The sequence below is a fragment of the Panicum virgatum genome, chromosome 5K, assembly GCF_016808335.1.
Source record: "Panicum virgatum strain AP13 chromosome 5K, P.virgatum_v5, whole genome shotgun sequence".
Lineage (NCBI taxonomy): Eukaryota > Viridiplantae > Streptophyta > Magnoliopsida > Poales > Poaceae > Panicum > Panicum virgatum.
The window spans coordinates 18,101,245-18,119,536 of NC_053140.1; the positions used below are offsets into that span (position 1 = coordinate 18,101,245).

At 46.3% G+C, this 18,292-nt stretch overlaps 2 protein-coding genes across 2 annotated transcripts; one reads left to right on the forward strand and one right to left on the reverse strand.

The window, feature by feature from the left end:
- The first annotated feature begins 3,030 nt into the window (after nucleotides 1–3,030).
- Nucleotides 3,031–5,224, forward strand: LOC120706773 (xylan glycosyltransferase MUCI21-like). Its single transcript, XM_039991496.1, has one exon. The coding sequence runs from the start codon at nucleotides 3,308–3,310 to the stop codon at nucleotides 4,967–4,969; it is 1,662 nt and encodes a 553-aa protein (XP_039847430.1). The 5' UTR covers nucleotides 3,031–3,307; the 3' UTR covers nucleotides 4,970–5,224.
- A 177-nt stretch (nucleotides 5,225–5,401) lies between these two features.
- LOC120706774 (suppressor of mec-8 and unc-52 protein homolog 1-like) lies at nucleotides 5,402–10,832 on the reverse strand. Its single transcript, XM_039991497.1, has 15 exons — nucleotides 10,640–10,832; nucleotides 9,946–10,309; nucleotides 9,799–9,847; nucleotides 9,348–9,431; nucleotides 9,143–9,246; nucleotides 8,700–8,786; nucleotides 8,535–8,588; nucleotides 8,323–8,418; nucleotides 7,737–7,864; nucleotides 6,869–6,995; nucleotides 6,717–6,776; nucleotides 6,521–6,628; nucleotides 6,058–6,158; nucleotides 5,905–5,956; nucleotides 5,402–5,767 (listed from the first exon to the last, which is right to left on the reverse strand). The coding sequence occupies exons 1-15, from the start codon at nucleotides 10,678–10,680 to the stop codon at nucleotides 5,669–5,671; spliced, it is 1,554 nt and encodes a 517-aa protein (XP_039847431.1). The 5' UTR covers nucleotides 10,681–10,832; the 3' UTR covers nucleotides 5,402–5,668.
- Nucleotides 10,833–18,292: the final 7,460 nt, after the last annotated feature.

The window sequence follows — 18,292 nt, forward strand, 5'->3', positions numbered from 1 at the left end:
GTGCTCACCAAGTCAAATCACACGTTAGCGCGTGGAGTGCGGATCGATCACCGTACGCATGAGGCCTCGAAAGCGAATTGAAAACGCGGCCCCAAAGACACAGTGGGTGTGTTTAGATCCGCGAAAAGCAGGTATTCTCTCCGTTTCAAATTATAGGTCGTTTGATTTTTTTAATCTCAAGTTTGACCACTCGTCTTATTCAAAAATTTGTATAAAACATCACTTCTTTTGTTGTGGCTTGCTTTATTAATACAAATTCTCGAAGAATGGTTTAAATTTGACTATATTTAAATAAATTTTTTGAATAAGACAAATGGTCAAATTTAATATCAAAAAAGTCAAACGACTTATAATTTGAAACGGAGGGAGTAGAAAAAGTCACATCGAACACTGTAGCACTTTTCGTTTGTTTGTGATAATATTGTCCTACCATGACCTAACTAGGCTCAAAAGATTCGTCTCGCAACGTACATCAAAACTATACAATTAGTTTTTTTATGTTTACCTACATTTAGTACTCCATGCATAGATCATTTCATATATTTAATGTTTCGATGTGATTTCGATGTGACGGAAAATTTGGAAAGTTTGGAGGAATTTGGGGAGACGAACACAGCCAGTGGATCGAAGCTCTCTGTATGTATTGCGTAGTAAAAAACTAGTGTGCCATGGGCTTCTCGGAATCGTGGCATGGTCTGACAGGTGTTTCTTGCGTTGCTTGCTCGGCACATAACATTGGATGAGGAAGGATCCTCCAACGCGGGCCGCGCCCGCGCGTTTTGCCTGCCGCCCGGGCCCGCCCGCCCTCCAGCACGTGGCCCCACCATATCTACGCGCATCCTCTCTGGCTCTCTGCCGCCCACGGGCGCTGGCGGCCAGCGCCCGAGGCGGGTGGACCTGTTCCGCGGAGGAAAGCCACGGCACACGGAAAGAACGGTCGCGCGCACGCGTTCGCCAGGTGCAGGTCCGCCGTCCATCCGCCTAGGAGAGCCACCGGTCTTGAAGCACCCGCAGGCGGGCGGCCGGATCGACGGTCCGGGAAAACGATCGCACCACGTACCACATGGATGGAACCAGTCTCCATTTTTTGAAGGGAGGATGAAACAGTCTCCATTGCAAGCTTCCTTTCGTCTCCAGTTGGGCGTCGCCTTCTCATCTCTACCTTTTAACTTGCACACGTTGCTCAAAAAAAAAACTTGCACACCAAACCCCGCAGCTGAGGCCATGTTTGGTTTAGGCGTGAAAACGTTTTCATGAGAGAGAAATGATGCTTTGACCACTAATTAAGAGTATTAAATAAAGTCTAATTATAAAATTAACTCCACAACTATGATACTGTAGTAGTTACTCTAACTAATGAGGCATTTGACCGTACGATTAGTGAATAATTGAGCGCGGTCACTGTAGCATCACTGTAGCCAATCATGATGAAACTTGAGTCATTAGATTCATCTCGAAAAATTACACTCATTCCTAAAAAGATTTTGCAAATAGACTTCATTTAGTACTCCATGCGGATATTCGTCTTTTTGTGAAATTGTGATGTGACTCCTAACCAAACATGGCCTGAAGCAAGCGTGCACGCGCAGGCTGTACTGACAAAAACTTACGTGGTTCGGCTACAACTAGGCAACATTATTTTTCTTACACCAAATCAGCACCAGCCAACCAACAGTACTTTTCTTTCACAACGAATCAGTACCAGCCACAGCAATCGAACAGAGTCGCGGTCAAACTTTTTCAGTACGTACAAGTTGTTTTCTCCTTCCCTCATTTGACTAAGAACTAAGAACCACATATTTCATTCACTCATTTTCTTTATGAAGCTTATAATCACATGCTTCCCTTCTCTATCTAGAAGACGGTAGCCATCACTCCTGGAGTAGTCCTTTCAACATCGGTTGGTGGTATTGGCAAGTTGTGCAGTGCAGGCAAACGGCGTGACGTTGATGCTGCGCTAGTTTAATAGTATGCAAGACGTGCGTTTTATTCTGGCATGATGGCCACATGTATTCTTTCATTCAATGACGCCGTAATCAAACGCATGGTCACCTAATGACTAATAATCTATACCTCATGGAATGTTCCTCTTTATTCCCAATTCATTTTGAGCGCTACTATGTCCGTATTTGAGCAAGCAAATGGATCCCAAGTTCCAACTTTGCCTCGGAATACTCATAGATACCTTTTTTTTCATTTCCACAATAATATATATTCAATTTTTGTACACGTTGCATAATCTATCTATCTCAAGTTGAAACAATTGAAATCCTTTCCCACCAAGATTAGGCCTATCGTACCCCTCACGGAGATCCTAGTCAGGCCAAAGGTTTGACGAAAAAATGTGTAGCCCCACGAAATTGCTAGAAGGAAAATATTTCCACCAAAATCCTAATATTTTTTTACACCGAGCATTTACCTACCCACCTCTTGTACCCACATATTACTTTTCTTTGGCGCACACTCTACCTTTCTTTGCACATGCACTCACCCATAATTCGCGTCGTTATTTGTTTTGAAAGGATAATAATTGACATTATTGTTTTATGGAAGAAAAAGAGAGACGTGTATTGTTTTTGGAAGAAAAAAAATTGACATCATTGCTTGATGGAAGGAAAATTCAATACGTGCCTGTGACACGCACATCTCCGCTAGTATGAATAAAAAACAAAAGAAAGATTTTTGGCATCAACCTTTTTTTTTAACCTGAAAGAATTTCCGAGAAGAAACGGCGGGTCAAACAAAGAATCACGAGAAATGGAATTATGGAAGGTGACCACTTGGCGAAAAGATGCAGCTGAATTTTCCATCTCCGAAAGGAGGCGCTAACCAAACCGATCTAATCACATGTTGGCAGCGTATAGCCCCAGGCGCGCGCACCCAACCCGACTCCACCGTCCGATCTGTGTACAGCTAATACCACCACGCTTCCCCACGCCGGCGTAAAGAAACGGACGCTCCCAACGTTAGCTAGGCAGCAAGCCACGAAAGCAATCCTGCACCTGCTGCCGGCTGCCCCGCGCCGCCAACCGCGCCACGCAGGTTCTTGGCTCGTTCGGTGCCACCACCCGCCCCGCTGCGGGCGTTCGCTGCCAGTCTATCTCCAGCCGGCCGCGCAGCCTTCCCATGGCATTCCCTTACCCCGCAAGCCATAGAATGGAATAGAGACGCGGTTTGTTTCCGCCACATTTAAAAGGGAGGACGCTACGCGCGCCTACGCCATCCAGAACCCAAATCCAGCAAGCAACTCGCTCTGCTTCTCCTCTCGTGCCCTGTTTTTCCCATTCCCTCCCTGATTCTGATCGACATGGTCCACCACCATCGGGCGAGCCTGCTGGTGCCCCCGCAGCGCAAGGCCGAGGCGGCGGCAGAGGACCCGGAGGGCGGCGGCGGCCGGATGAAGGAGCTCCGGGGCCGCCTGGCCGACTACGCCTGCCACCACCACCGGAAGCACGGCCACGACGCGCTGCTCCGCATGCTCGCGGGCTTCGCGCTCGTCTCCTGCCTCCTGCTACTGCTCCCGGGCAGCCCCGTCTCCGGCGCCATGGACGAGCTGCTGCAGCTCGGGACGACCACGCGGCCCGACCAGGAGCAGGGGGCGGCGGCGGCGCCCCCGCCCCCACCGTGCGCCGCCGCCGCCAACGGCACCGTCTGCTGCGACCGCTCCTCGCACCGCGCCGACGTATGCGTCATGCGCGGGGACGTCCGCACCCACGCCGCCTCCAACTCACTCTTCGTGCTCGCGCCGCCGAACGCGTCCGCCGCCGCCGCCGCCGCCGACGAGCGCATCCGGCCGTACACGCGCAAGTGGGAGTCCAGCATCATGAGCACCATCGACGAGCTCCGCCTCCGCTCCGCGCCCGAGGGGGGCGACGCCGCCGCGCCAGCCCGCTGCGACGTCCGCCACGACGTCCCCGCCGTCGTCTTCTCCACCGGCGGCTACACCGGCAACGTGTACCACGAGTTCAACGACGGCATCATCCCGCTCTACATCACCGCGCGCCGCTACAACAAGAAGGTGGTCTTCGTCATGCTCGAGTACCACGACTGGTGGATGACCAAGTACGGCCACATCGTGGAGCAGCTCTCCGACTACCCTCCCGTCGATTTCGCCGGCGACCGCCGCACGCACTGCTTCCCGGAGGCCGTCGTCGGCCTGCGCATCCACGGCGAGCTCGCCATCGACGCCGCGCGGATGCCGCCCAACCAGACTATCCAGGATTTCCGCCAGATGCTCGACGACGCTCACCGTGGCCGCGTCCAGGCAATCGTCGATGAGGAGAAGAAGGAAGCCGCCGCCGCCGCCGCCGCCGCCGCCGCTGCTGCGCCGGCGGCGCTGGCGAGGAAGCAGCAACGCCGCGGCAGCCAGAGGACCCGACGCGCCAAGGACGACGACGACGGCGGCAGCCCACGGCCACGGCTGGTGATCGTCTCCCGGAACGGGTCGCGCGCGATCGAGAACGAGGCCGAGCTGGCGCGCGCCGCGGCGGGCGCCGGGTTCCGCGTCGCCGTGCTCCGGCCGCGCAGGGACACGGAGCTCGCCAGGCTGTACCGCGCCCTGAACGCGTCGGACGTCATGGTGGGCGTGCACGGCGCGGCCATGACGCACCTCCTGTTCATGCGCCCCGGATCCGTGTTCATCCAGGTGGTGCCGCTCGGCACGGACTGGGCCGCCGAGGCGTACTACGGCGAGCCGGCGCGGCGGCTGGGGCTGCGCTACATGCCCTACAGGATCCTGCCGTCCGAGAGCTCGCTCTCCGGGCGGTACGCCGAGGGCGACCCCGTGCTGGCCGACCCGGACGCCGTGAACGCCAAGGGGTGGCAGGTCACCAAGCGGGTCTACCTGGACGGCCAGAACGTGCGGCTGGACATGGCGCGGTTCCGCCGCCACCTGCGCCGGGCGCGTGACCACTGGGCGCGAGGCAGAGCCGACGCCGCGCGGATCGGAACAGGGGCGGAACAGCGGTAGCGTTTGCGGAGGATCTTGGTTTCATTTTTGACATGGGTGAATGTTGTACTGTAAAATATGGCATGTAGAGACACCAGGTGTACATGGCAGTAGATACGTTCATTTCTTTCTTTTTTACATTCGGGACATAAACGGAGCTGTTGTGATTGATGTACATAACAAGGTAACAATATCTATCACGAGTTGGGAGATATTTGTGCCAAAAGATGTCTATTTTTTTCACTCTGCCAAAAGATACACCATTTAATCGAAAGATTTGCGATGGCACATCTTACCTTAAGTCTATTTTGAAATTGCTACAAGAAATTCCTGTGAACTTCATAAGAAAAAATAAACACCCCTGAACTGTAATATTTGTGTCCATTCCAGTTTGACCAATTGCAAAACACAGTTTCTCAACTGCTTTGTGCTCATTGATGCGACGTCATCCAATTTTCTAGCCAAGGAAATTAAGTCGGAGCATGCTGAAAAGAGCCATCATAATCAGCTTTGTAAACCATTCAGAGATACTAAAACTAGGACACGATACAATGGAACACATTGGTTCTACATGCACCAAGGAGTCGATAATTACCTATTAAATACCTTTCAGATCTCTAAATTGCAAAATCAAATACGGCCTATTTAATTAGCACTTTAGACAGCTGGATAACCATGTTGCCTAAAAATACAGGATTAATACAAACAAGTATACAAAAATCAAGGCTTCCATATCTTCATCGTACAATCTTCCGCATAGGTGGCAACCAAATTCCTATGAGGATGGTGTGTAATGCCTATGACATCCTTCTCATGGACCTGCAAGTTAATGTGTTATCATAAGAATAACTTCATCCACAAAAAAAGATCACTAGAATAACTTTGATACAGCATAATCAGAAATGTAACAGGTCAACAAATTTGTGCTGAAACGTGAGAAACTTCACTTGACAGACCTTCATTAGATGATCCAGTTTACCAGACTGGTAGCTAAAGCAATACATGTTCCTGAAAACAACAACTCTCATTTAGCTGTCATTATAAACCGATGTAAGAAGCACACATCATAACATTAGATAGTAAAAGAATGTTTATAGTGATATCCTCACATGTCTTCACCAACACAATATAGCCATTCTCCTTTTGGGGAAACTGAAGCTGCAACAAAGTCTCCCCCTTCCCGTTTACCTGATGAGAAAGTCTTTACAACCTAAAAGAAAAGTTGAGGTCAATGACAATTTATGGCCATGCACTAGAAAAAGTATTTCAAATGGCTGACATGTCCTTGTGTTGCTCTTTTTCTTTCAGCATTTTTTACGAAAATGAAACCATAACATTTACAGTTTGCTCAATTTAATTTCAGTAGGGGTCTCTCCTTCTATTTCCCATTAAAAAGGTAAGTGGTGGGCCAACAGATGAACAGAGGATGATACTATGAGAAAATAGGGTGTTCTGAGATAGTACATTATGTTTCCGAAGAATATAGAGGTTAACTAGATTCCCATAGAGCCCTCCATTTTACAGGCAGACAAGCATAAGCCAAATAAAACATAGGATGCGTATTCACAGTACCTGTCCTTGTAAAGTCGTGATGAATATTGCCGAAGTCTTACTACAGACAACAATGTGGTCGGTATTTTTGGGAAATAAATGGACAGAATTAACAGATGCATCTCCTCCCTGGGAACGAAAAGATATGGATAAATAAGCATTACTAAAGGTTATGCATGTTTAAGAGTCGAACTTGGACAGCATGAGAAGTCAGTACCCTCAAAGGAGGTGGTGGCTTGAAAGTATGCAAGCAATCTGTTGTTTTTGCATCCCAGACCTACATTAAGAAACAATAAATTAATAAGCAAACAACCATGAACTGTTTAAGAATAGAAAGTTGAACTGTATATGCGATGAGGAGATCAGTACCTTAACAGTACAATCACTGGAAGCTGTAATAACGCGGTTACCATCAGCAGTAAAGATGGCATAATTCACGTAGGAATTATGACCTCGGAACTCTTTCAGCATCTTTCCAGACTTGAGGCCATGTACTCTGCAAAAAATGAGGGGGGAGAGTAAGTCTAGGAAGTAAAACTGCTTAGAACTGGGATGTGTAAAACTGAAATTCTCAACCCAAAAGAAAGAAATGAAAGCACAAGAGATCTAAAAAAGGAACTCTGCAGGACATTGATATAAGCAAACACAATTCAGTACAGATAGACATCCCATATTTCCAATGCTTGAATTGACCACTCTTACTTCAAACACACTTAGGGAGACCCTTGCAAATTCACCATGCCAAAGTTCAAATTCAGATTTTAGTTTAAGTTGGAATCATAGCTAAGTGAACTTATTTATGCAGATGGAGTGAAGACTGCAGACGGAAGTTGCACAATGTAAAACGCCGTTCTAAAATTTTAACATGACACAGTTGACATGCATACATTTTCCCAGGTTAGGATGGGAATTTAACATGTTTAAAATTTTAACAGCAGGTAACTTTTATTCTAGATTTAGGCTATCTCATATCAAAAGGGCCTACTACTTAAACATGTAGCTAAAGATATAAAAATCATAATAATGTTCCGAACCCAAGGTGTAGCTTCATTCAAGTAATCTAAGGAAGGGCTCATATAATAATTGCATCATACTGCACCAAGATACATGCCCTTGAACTAGCGATTACCATCTTGAACCATTATTTTTTGAAAGAATTAAAAATAAAAATGCAAAATATGAATAAGGATATTTCATTAGTATAAATTTAGGCTGGTAGTTTATGGTTGTATGAAACCTCGCTGTAGTGTCAAAGGATGTACTCAATATCTGGGTTCCGTCACGTGAGAATGTCACACTTGTAACACCTTTCGAATGTGAGCGCTCAAGGCGTCGCAAGCACTGGCCAGTTCGTATTCGCCAAACCTGGCAATGGATAAATGGGAGATTAATACGGAGATGAAGTAATTCATTGTAATTTCGTTTAACACACAAGAACCAAGAAAATAGGCAGATACTAGACTAAATGACTGGTGAGATATTGACCAACTAATTTTTGCTTTACCAGATGAGTGTAGACACTCGTACATGATCACAGCATATACTTGTAAGAAACTTTTGTTGAACAAGTGTCATCTATGAAATGCATTAAATGATACTATACCAATGCAACGACAACAGAACTAAAAAAAGCAGTTTGATATACAGCAAATATCTGTAAACAGTCTGAAATTAAACTCACAAGAAAATTTATGAGTAACAAACATAAACTTGCTAGTTATTATAATATGGCCTGAGCAAAAAATATGTGAATACAACATAGATTGGTGATGGCCGATATTTCCTGAATCGAAAGAAAACATAAGACTGAGTAGCAAGTGAACCTTAATCTTTCCATCCTGTGACCCGGATGCCAGCATTTCAGAATCTCTACTAAAATCAACACATAGCACAGCATCATCGTGCATCATAAAACTTTCCTGGAGTTTTTATCCAAAAGACAGCATGCAAAGGATTAGCATCCCTATCCATATCTAATTAAATGGAATGGGCATATTTAGTTCCCACGAAATTATTAAACTTAAAAAGGCCTTACATCAGCTTGATATTGAAGATCCTTTTTAAGCTTCCCGCTAATATAATCCCAGACCTGAAAATTTTAGTGAACTTGCTTCAATGATTCCATCGACTGAGTGAAATACAATCAGCCAAGCTAGATTAAAGAAGCTAATATGCAAAGGTGGACAAGAAAGCAACTTACTTCAATGATTCCATCCACTGAGCATGAAACAAGGTACTGACCATCAGGTGAAAACCGAGCACATTCGGGATGGGTTTTCTTCCCAAACTGCAAGGACAGCTCGAGGTTATGAGTAGTAAACAAAATCCTGATAAGAGCAACTCCCTTTGCACATTCATATGGTTTTTATTCCTTCTAGTGAACATGACAGAACCCAACCAAAGAATGTTCATCTTCATCAAGGATGATAAAAACCAGCAAGTATACAGATTATGTTCAGTGGTCTGCGTTACTTCAATTATTCCATTTTATGATGACCGTGGTTAGAATGTATAGCTATAATCACAAGTTAAACCCTACCCATTACTCTAATGTAGCAATCACTGTTAATACATACTCCTTATTATCAAGTAAAGATAAGGAATATAAGAGGGTAAAAACAAATAAAACAGAAGCAAAATCACCTTTATTTGATGAGACAAAGTAGTAGGGTATGTCTCTTCTTCATCTTGCTTCATAGCAGCAGTTCCTCTGAACAAATCAAACTGTGTGCCAGGAGGCAACAGTCCTATGCAATAGGAAAAAAAGATGGGGATCTCAAGACTAAATCATGACAGTTACAACAGGATATCATTATGGTGGAAGCCAATACTGCGTAGCAAGGAGTACCTTGGTGTTGCTGCCATTTCAAAGCCTGACCAATCAATGCCATAAGCCGAGATGGCGGGACTACTGAGACTTCAGAAGCAACAGCTGAAAAATTGGCACAATAAAGGAATAAGAACTAATGATTAAGAATTAGAATTGTACAGAACAGAAATTTCCAGGTTAGCTACTAGCCTACCAGGACCAACTTATTAAAGTCCAGGTTAGCTACTTAATAATTTTTCTTTCAGTTTTAAAACTTGAAATTTGTTGATAAGTGCTAAAAGAATTATATGGTACTCCCTCTGTTCCAATTTATAGGTCGTTTTGGCATTTCTAGATACATAGTTTTTGCTATGTATCTAGACATAGTGTATATCTAGGTGCATTGAGCCAAAACGAACTATAATTTCGAATGGAGGGAGTACATTACAAGTTTGACCCAACATGTAAGTAAGATAATAAGCAAGCTCACCTTGAGCGATCTGCGCTCGCCGCTTCTCCTTGGTGGATTCTTGGTAGGCCTGTTAGCATTGGGATACTCCAGTATTTCAGAAATAAGACAGCTAAGGGAGGACAAATAAACATAACAAGAACAACATGGCAAGAGAAAGTTGCCAACCTCATTGGGGTCGAAATACGTGCGCACAAGGAGGTGTTCAAGGCGGAGGTAGCGCTCAGGCTGCTCCTGCTTCATGACGCCCATGACCTGTGTCTGCCGGAGGATGGCGCGGGCCGTGTCAAGCTCCCGGAGCTCGGCCATCTCCAATACAATCTGCTCATAGAGGTCCTCGAGCTTCTTGCGCGGCAGCTTGAGCTGCGCGACCTGGGGCAGCACCGCGTCCCAGCGCCCGGCATTGATGTCGGCGATGAAGGTGTCGATGCTGTCGACAGTGTTGAGGGAGACCTGGCACTCATTTTGCAGCGTCTGGAACGTCTGCTGCAGTGAGTTCTCCTTGCAGAACTGCAACACTATCTTCACCACGCTGCGCACAATAATAGAAAACATAGCTTAAATCCTTTTTACGCCTTACTCCACGATTGCTACAGCGAGTCTTCAGGTTCTCGGATAGATTCAGGACGGTGTGTGTGGAATTCGCAGTTCAAAATTTGTTCGATTTCTTGCTATACTGGAAGGTACTGGATGGGAGGCCGGATTGGCACACAACGAGTTTCATGCGCGAACGGACGGATTGAAGAAACAAGCGAAAGGACCCTAGTAGGGTTTAGGAATTTCTCGGGTTGCTTCTTTCGTGGTTTCGCTAGTGCAAAAGGAGGCTTCGATTAGAAAGGGGAAAAGAGGAGTTTGTACGTACTCGTGGGCCTCGATCTCGAGGGTGGACGCCGACGACGCCATCTTCTGCTTCAGCTGGCGGCGGCGGCGACTGCTCTGCGGGACCAGGTGAGGTCGGGAGAGCCTACCGGAGAGGAACAGGAGAGGCGGAGGGGAGAGTGGGGAGGCTGTTGGCTAAAGCCCAAGCCTGATGGGCCAACACCGCACGGTCTCCTGGGCCTCTCGAATTGCTTTTTTTCATTTTTATATTTAAAAAAAATTAAAAATATATGTCGAATAGAAAAATTTTTAAAAATGGGTGACTGTGCCCCTGGGTATGGCCTATCCAGTTGGCAATAGGACCTAAATATAAAACAAAATTTACATTTAGGTCCTGGCGCCTAGAGCGCATTAAACAGTGACTTGTAAAATCGATATAAAATCGTAGAAAAATGAGAAAAATACAAACTCAACTGTTCTGGATTCTATGAAATAAGATCTACAACTTTTGTTACATAAAATTTTTTATTTAATCAATGTATCTAAATAAAAAAAAATAGTTCTTGTACCTAGAAAAATCTGAAATAATTCATTTGATCTAGTTGTGCTTATCTAAAATTTACCAAACTTTTTTTATAGCTCTTAGGAAATAAAATAATAGTACTGTAAAAGTTATGGCTTCTAATACTCAGTATAGCAGCATGGATAAATAAACCATTTAAACTAGACATATTGCAAGATCTAATTTAAAAACTTATTCTAGAAATGATTTCTGGGCCTACCAATTTTGTACAAACCTATGCTCACCATATGCAACACTCTGGCCAAAGATGACATGCATCCAAAGGATGGATCTTGAGATTTAAATAAAAGGGCATTAAACTGGTATTTAAAATAGAGCAATATACATTGATCAAATGAAAAATTTTATGTAACAAAAGTTGTAGATCTTGTTTCATAGAATCCAGAACAGTTGAGTTTGTATTTTTTCTGATTTTGCTACTATTTTATATCAATTTTATAAGTTCACTGTTTAATGCGCCTTGGGCGCCAGTATCTAAATATAATTTTTTTACATTTAGGTCATGTCGCCAACTTTTGAAAATTTCCCTATTCGACATATATTTTTGAAATTTTATTTTTTAAATATAGAAATGAAAAAAGCCCTCTCCAATTGTAGTTCTCTTTAGGCCCATCATCTTTTTCTGAAAAGGTAAGGCCCATCATTCGGTGACTCTGAGTTATCAAAGTGACAAAGTGCAGGCGGGGCGGGTTGTGGGCAGCCGCAAACCCACATGCTGTGTCACTTATTAATTTTGGCGTTACGCGGCTGGCCGCAAACTCATATTTAGTGGACAATAAGAATTTGTGGGCTTTGCGGCAGACCCGCAAAGCCCGCATGTCGCATGCATCCCTGCTTGCATGCTGCTAGAGGCGAGCACGGGGCTTGCTTGCATGCTGCTACAGGCAAGCAGGACGCTTGCATGCTGCTAGAAGCAAGCACTTGTATAGCACGGTGGTTAAAACAAGAGTAAAGTCCATTTTTTGCCATCCAACTCTTGCCTCAGTTTGGTTTTGGCCATCGAACTCCAAAACCGGGTATCTTTGACCATCTAACTCTCAAAACCGTTCATATTTGGCCATCCTGGTGATTTGGGGTGTGGTTTTGCTGACGTGGCTGCCACATATCGGTGGGACCCACAAGCCATCTTTTTTTTTGCTGACGTGCTGCTCGAGGACAACAGGGGAGGGAGAAGCCGGCCGGGGACGGAGCCGCCGCCGCAGCTGGCCTCCGCGCAGGCCGCCGCCGCTGCCTTGGGCCTCGCCGGAGGAAGGAGGATGGAGCTGCAGCCGGGCGGGGCGGACGCGGTGCTAGGCAGTGGCGCTCAAGGCGCTCATGCTCGCGCACCTCGCCCGGCCCCGCCCCCACGCCATGGCAGCTCTGCATGGCGGCCGAGCTCGCGCCGCCCAATGGAGAGGAGGGGGCTGTGGCTCGCACAGGCCGCCGAGCCGCGTGCAGATCCAGCTCGAGGCCGGAGGAAGAGGACGGCACGTGCGCGCCCACCGCCGCCGCTGCCGCCGCCGCTGCTGCAATGCGCCGGCTCAACCGCGCACACGCCTGCCACCGCCGCACCGCGTTCGACCGCGTTCTCGCCGAGGATTCTCCGGCCCCGGGCGCCGACGTTGTTATCCCGATGGCGGACTCCGGCTTCTACACTGTGCTCGGGCTTCGCCGCCGCGCGCAGGCCGTGACGCCGCACGCGGGCCTCGCCGCCGCGCGCTAGCCCGCCCCGCTCCGCCCTACCGCACAGGGGCCGCGCCGGCCGTGCCACGCGCAAGGGCCGCGAGCGCCGCTGGAGGTAGGGAGGCCGGCGAGCTCGACGCGCTGCCTCACCGCTCCGTCAGGGCAGCGACGGGCGGCCGCCCGCGCGCCGCGTCGCACGGCCGCAGGGAGCAGGGGCCATGGCCGCCGGATCCGGCGCGCTCGAGCTCCGCGCCATGGCCACGCGCCGCCGCGACGTCCTCTTCCTGGAGGAGAAAGGCCGGCGTGGGAGGAGTAAGGCCGCCGCCGCCACAGAGCCGGCGTGGAAGGCCGCGCTCGGCTGTGGCCGCGCCACCTGCCCGCATCGGCCTCCGCGCCCGCGCCGCGCAGGCCACCGGCCGAGGGAGCAGGGGAGGGGGCGGCGTGGCCCCGCGCCGGAGAGAGAAATAGGAGAGAGAGGGGAGGAAAGAGAGAAATATGAGAGATAAAAAAATGACAGGTGGGTCCCACCGACATGTGGCAGCCACGTCAGCAAAACCACACCCAAAACCACCAGGATGGTCAAATGTGAACGATTTTGAGAGTTAGATGGTCAAGCATACCCGGTTTTTGAGTTTAATTGCCAAAACCAAACCGAGGCAAGAGTTGGATGGCCAAAAATAGACTTTACTCTTAAAACAAATACAATAAAAATAAAAGTAATATTGTGAATAGAGACCACTGCAGTGCTGAGGCTACGAATCGATCAATGGCTCACCAATAGCATAATACCAAATAGAACTGACTTATTCTGTACACCAAACATATATTGATTATAGTAACTGAGATAAACACCAGCAGCTCAACACTTATATGTCATAGACTTTCTGAATACTAATCAAATTCGGGATAATGATCTTGATAAAAGCTTGTAATCTGACTATTTTGACACTAACAATGGCATCAAGTAAAATTATGAATCTTCATACTCCAAGTTCTCCTCCATTCTTTCTTCAAATCTGGTAAGTTAAAAAGGAAAAAAGCAAAAGTCTGATTACAACTGCATTGTTATTCAGAGATCAGAGCTCTGTTTCAACAAAAAAAAAAGTGAACAAAAGTGGAAGAATATACATTATAAACAAACTCTTATCATAGTTCAGAGCTCCTACTATTATCTACAAGCATGTAGGAAATGCATCAGAACAAAGATAGTAGAAAATTGAGATGCTATTTTGAGCTGGAATCAGCTGGTAGCATGAAAACTTTTAAGCTGCATGCACACTGTTTCCATCATTGTCCATGTGGAGTACTAATCAGCTGATTCTATTCCTAAGAGTAATCATAAGTAAATCTGAAATGCTTCTTGAAAGTAAAAGTAAATGACAAGAGTGTGATTCAGGAAGAAAAATACATGTCAGCTTTTAATCTAACTGACCCTCATCATCACTGATATCACCTTCTGCAATCTTGAAGTTGGTGTAGCATCCCAGGTTCCGACCGGTCCGACCGGCCGGTCAGACTGGTTGTGCCTGCTGTGGCATGCGTCGAGCATCCTCGCCGGTGAGCGCGCCGTGGCCACGTGCCGGCCATCCTCGACGCCAAAGCCGCGTCCTTAGCCCTCTCCCGAAGCTTCTCCAAGCCAGCGCCCTCTCTTTCCTCTCCCTGCTTCCTTCTTCTTCTTCCTCGTGCCAGTGGCAAGCCGAGCTCGAGTAGCTCTCCCGCCGGCCAAATCCCCGGCCTTCACCCCACCGTCTTCAAATCGCCGCCAACCATGGCTACCTCACCTCCCTAGCTCCCTCCCCATCCCCTCGGACCTGAGCTCCAGCCATCGGACAGCCGAGAATCGTGGATCCTCTGGCCGCCGGCCATCCATGGCCATCGAGATCCACCTCGACGTCGAACTCCTAGCTCCGGCCACCATTTTCTTCGCCCAGCGGCTCCAATCGAAGCTAGGTGAGGCACTAATGCTCGTGCTCTCCTCGTTCTTGCATGTTCCACGAGTTTCCACTCTCGATTCATAGGGTCGCCGCCGTCGCCATGCTGTTGCTTGTCGCGAGCTGCACGTGCGCATCCCTGCACCACGTTGCTGTGTGCGCCGGCTCCGCCCCGCTGCCCCGGCCGTTGCGCCGCCCTACCCTGCTACTGGCTAGCCTCGCCGCCGGCGAGAGCCCCTCGCCGCGCCGCCGGCTATGGCCCTGTGCCATGGCTGTCGTCTCTGACCGGTCTAACCGGTTGTATATACCGGTCCGACCGGTGGGAGCCCTTTTATTCATTTGATGAAAGTTTGTAGATTGCCTAATAAGTTAAGAAAAAATCCTAAAAATACAAAATCAGTTTTGTTAGATTGGTTACGCTTATATGTACAAGGAAAAAAATATTTATTCTTGCGAAATGTCCTTTTTGAGCCTCTTAGAATTTAAGTTGTGCTTAAGCTCGTTTGAGTAGTTTAGGCCAATATATTAGTCTAAAAATTGTAAAGTTTAGGCAGTAGCCTGTTCTAGGGATGTGTAATTCACTGCATATTTTACAAGCCTAGAAAACATTGTTAGTGTGTTAATCCATTATTCCCGTGTTAGGGTGTTTCTTCTTTAAATTCACCTAGAACCCGATTATAAGTAAAAAAAGAAAAGAATTTAGTAGGTGTAGCTTGCAATATATAAACTTAGGACATGGCTCGGTTAGGACCGGTCTGATCGGTTGGAGGAACCGGTCTGATCGGTGGTGTAGCTAGTATCAATCAATGTAGGACCGATCTGACCGGTTTGGTATATTGGTCTGACCGGTAGTATTAGGGCTGACAGGCATAGTTGTATGTAAATCGTAGTATTTATACTCGGTCGATAGTTATTTTGTAATTGTAAAATTATATTTGCATTACATATTTCATGTGCATTAATTGTCATTTCATAGGCATTCGTATAGAACCCATGGTGAGAACATCATCCACGAATGGATCGTGAAGCCCAGGATCAGTGAAGCAAGATTGGGAAGGAACCCGTGAAGACCCGGCCCAATGGTCGGAAGGGCCCAAGGCCTTGTTAATATTAACACTAACTTAGTGTTACCCTCAAGCAAGCCCCAGCGCATGACCTACTATTTTAAATTATGACTCACTATATATTTATTACTTGTGCATTACGTTTCAGAAATTGTTTGGAACCCTAGTTGCATGATCCCCAGGTTCCCTCGAGTTTATATTAGTATATATAAGTCAATAGCAATGCTATGCTTAATAGGTCTCGGTAAAAGTCGAGTGATTTCTTGTCACTCGCGAGATATAGAGGTATCTTTATATTCAGAAAATGAGATATGGAATGCAATAAGGAAAGGAAGAAAATTTGAGATGATGAGATGTAGGTATGACCACAGGATAGGGTTCCTGGTGTCTAGTTGTGGCAGAACCGTCCGACATAAACCGGCTTAAGTGTGCTAACCATCATTGCAAGGACAATTAGGTTTAACTCGCACATTAGACGGAGCACATCGGCAGCCCGTCGGGTAAAATCCTGATGAAACCACTTAAACCTGGATCGAGCAAAGCAGCATAACTCACGCGAAGGCGAGTCCAGAGATTACAACACTACACCATATTTTACAACACAGAAAGTTTTACATAACTTTAGGATTACAAACCAAGTTCCACACTTAACAAAGTGCTTTGTAAAGCCAACATAAAAGAAGTTCACCAGAGTCCTTTATTTTAGCGGAAAGTAAACATAAGAACTAACGATGATATGGATGTCACGATGAAGCCCAATTCATGACATCACTCGTTCTTGTCATCGTTGGCCGGGGACGTATCCCACTCCACGGACCAACCAGGAGGGAGAGTGCAAAGCCAGGTCAGACTGGCAAACATGTCTTCAAAAGTATCTCCTGAAATAAAATTGAGCCACAAGTAAGGCTGAGTATACTAATACTCAGCAAGGCTTACCCGACTAGGATATACTTAGTACTCTAACTAGACATGCAAGGCTTTTAGCTTGTGGGGGTTTATTTTTGCTGAAAAGCCACAAAGAGTAAGTCCTTATTTTCATATTTTTGCTTTCAAGTTCTAGTTCAATTAACCATTCTACATTAGCATCTATCCAATAGCATACATGGTGGAAAACAATTATCTTTCATCATCCAACAATATTCGTCATCATATATATTCCACTTATTACTCTATGTGGTAAAAGGATCAAGAAGTCTCAATAACCGGTGAGAAACGGACCATTCGAATCGAATTTGTTAACTTGGCCAGGCAGACCTAAACACATGTCACGTGGTTACTCCCAGAGTCACACGTGCAACTTTTCCCTTCCATTCCCGCTTCACAGAACAGGCCTACCGCCCTCGACTACAGAGCCCGGCTCTGCACCCGTCATTAGCTAGATGAGACCGATGTCAAGACAGTGGGAAGGTATGTTCCGGCCTCGGTTCAATCCAGTACTTAAGATTACCGATTACCATATTCTCGGCATGTGTCTAGTACATTCAAACGCTTAACCACCACTACCACACACTGCGGCCTTATCACTTTTCACTAAACAGACGGGGCATCCCAAGTATCACCACCCCGCCCGTAGACCTTATAGTTGTAACAAGTAGTAAACACCCAACTCCTATAATTTCTCGCGAGTGATTGGAAATCACTCGACTTCTACCGAACCAATAGCATAGCCAATTAGCGACCTACACATACTAGTGTTCAAGCATCGGTACCTAGGATCATGCAACTAAGGTTACAGTCAACTCCTGTAACTTAAATGCACAAATAGATAGGAACAATAATAAGTTGCATAAATTTAAAATAGAAGGACATGCTCCGGGGCTTGCCTTCCTGGGCGTAACTAGTTCTGGGCTCTTCCGAAATCGGGTTCGGGTCTTCAGTAGCTTCAGTTAGATTCACTTGAGCTTCACGCTGCTCACTCTCGGACTCGGGCACTAGCTCGTATGTTCCGTCAACGAGAGTAGTAGTATCTATATGAGATGCACATGGGTGAGTTGTTGTGATGGTAATAATTTATAATTTGCTTCACTATAAAGTTGTAATTCAAACAAAACCCGAAGTTAAAGAGTGAAACACTTTCATTCATATTTTACTGGGCAATCGTATATAGAGTAAAATCTAATATGTTTTAGTTTATAAAAGAATCTAGGGTTGAGTTTCAACACTTCATAAGTTAGAAATAGTTTCAGCAACTACAACATTTACACAAGGTAGTACATCAGATCAGAAACTTGCAGTAAAAATTTCAGGCAAAAACAATAAAGCATGGATGCATGAAACATACTAAAAAACAGCACATGCTAGGATCAAGATGAATTTACACAGATTAAACTACAATATTTTTGAATCTCAAATTTTTACAGAGGAGTCTACATATTATCCTAAACACACTTTAAATTTATCAGAATTTTTCTAGACATAAAATAGGAGTAATAAAATTGACAAATTTAACTCACATA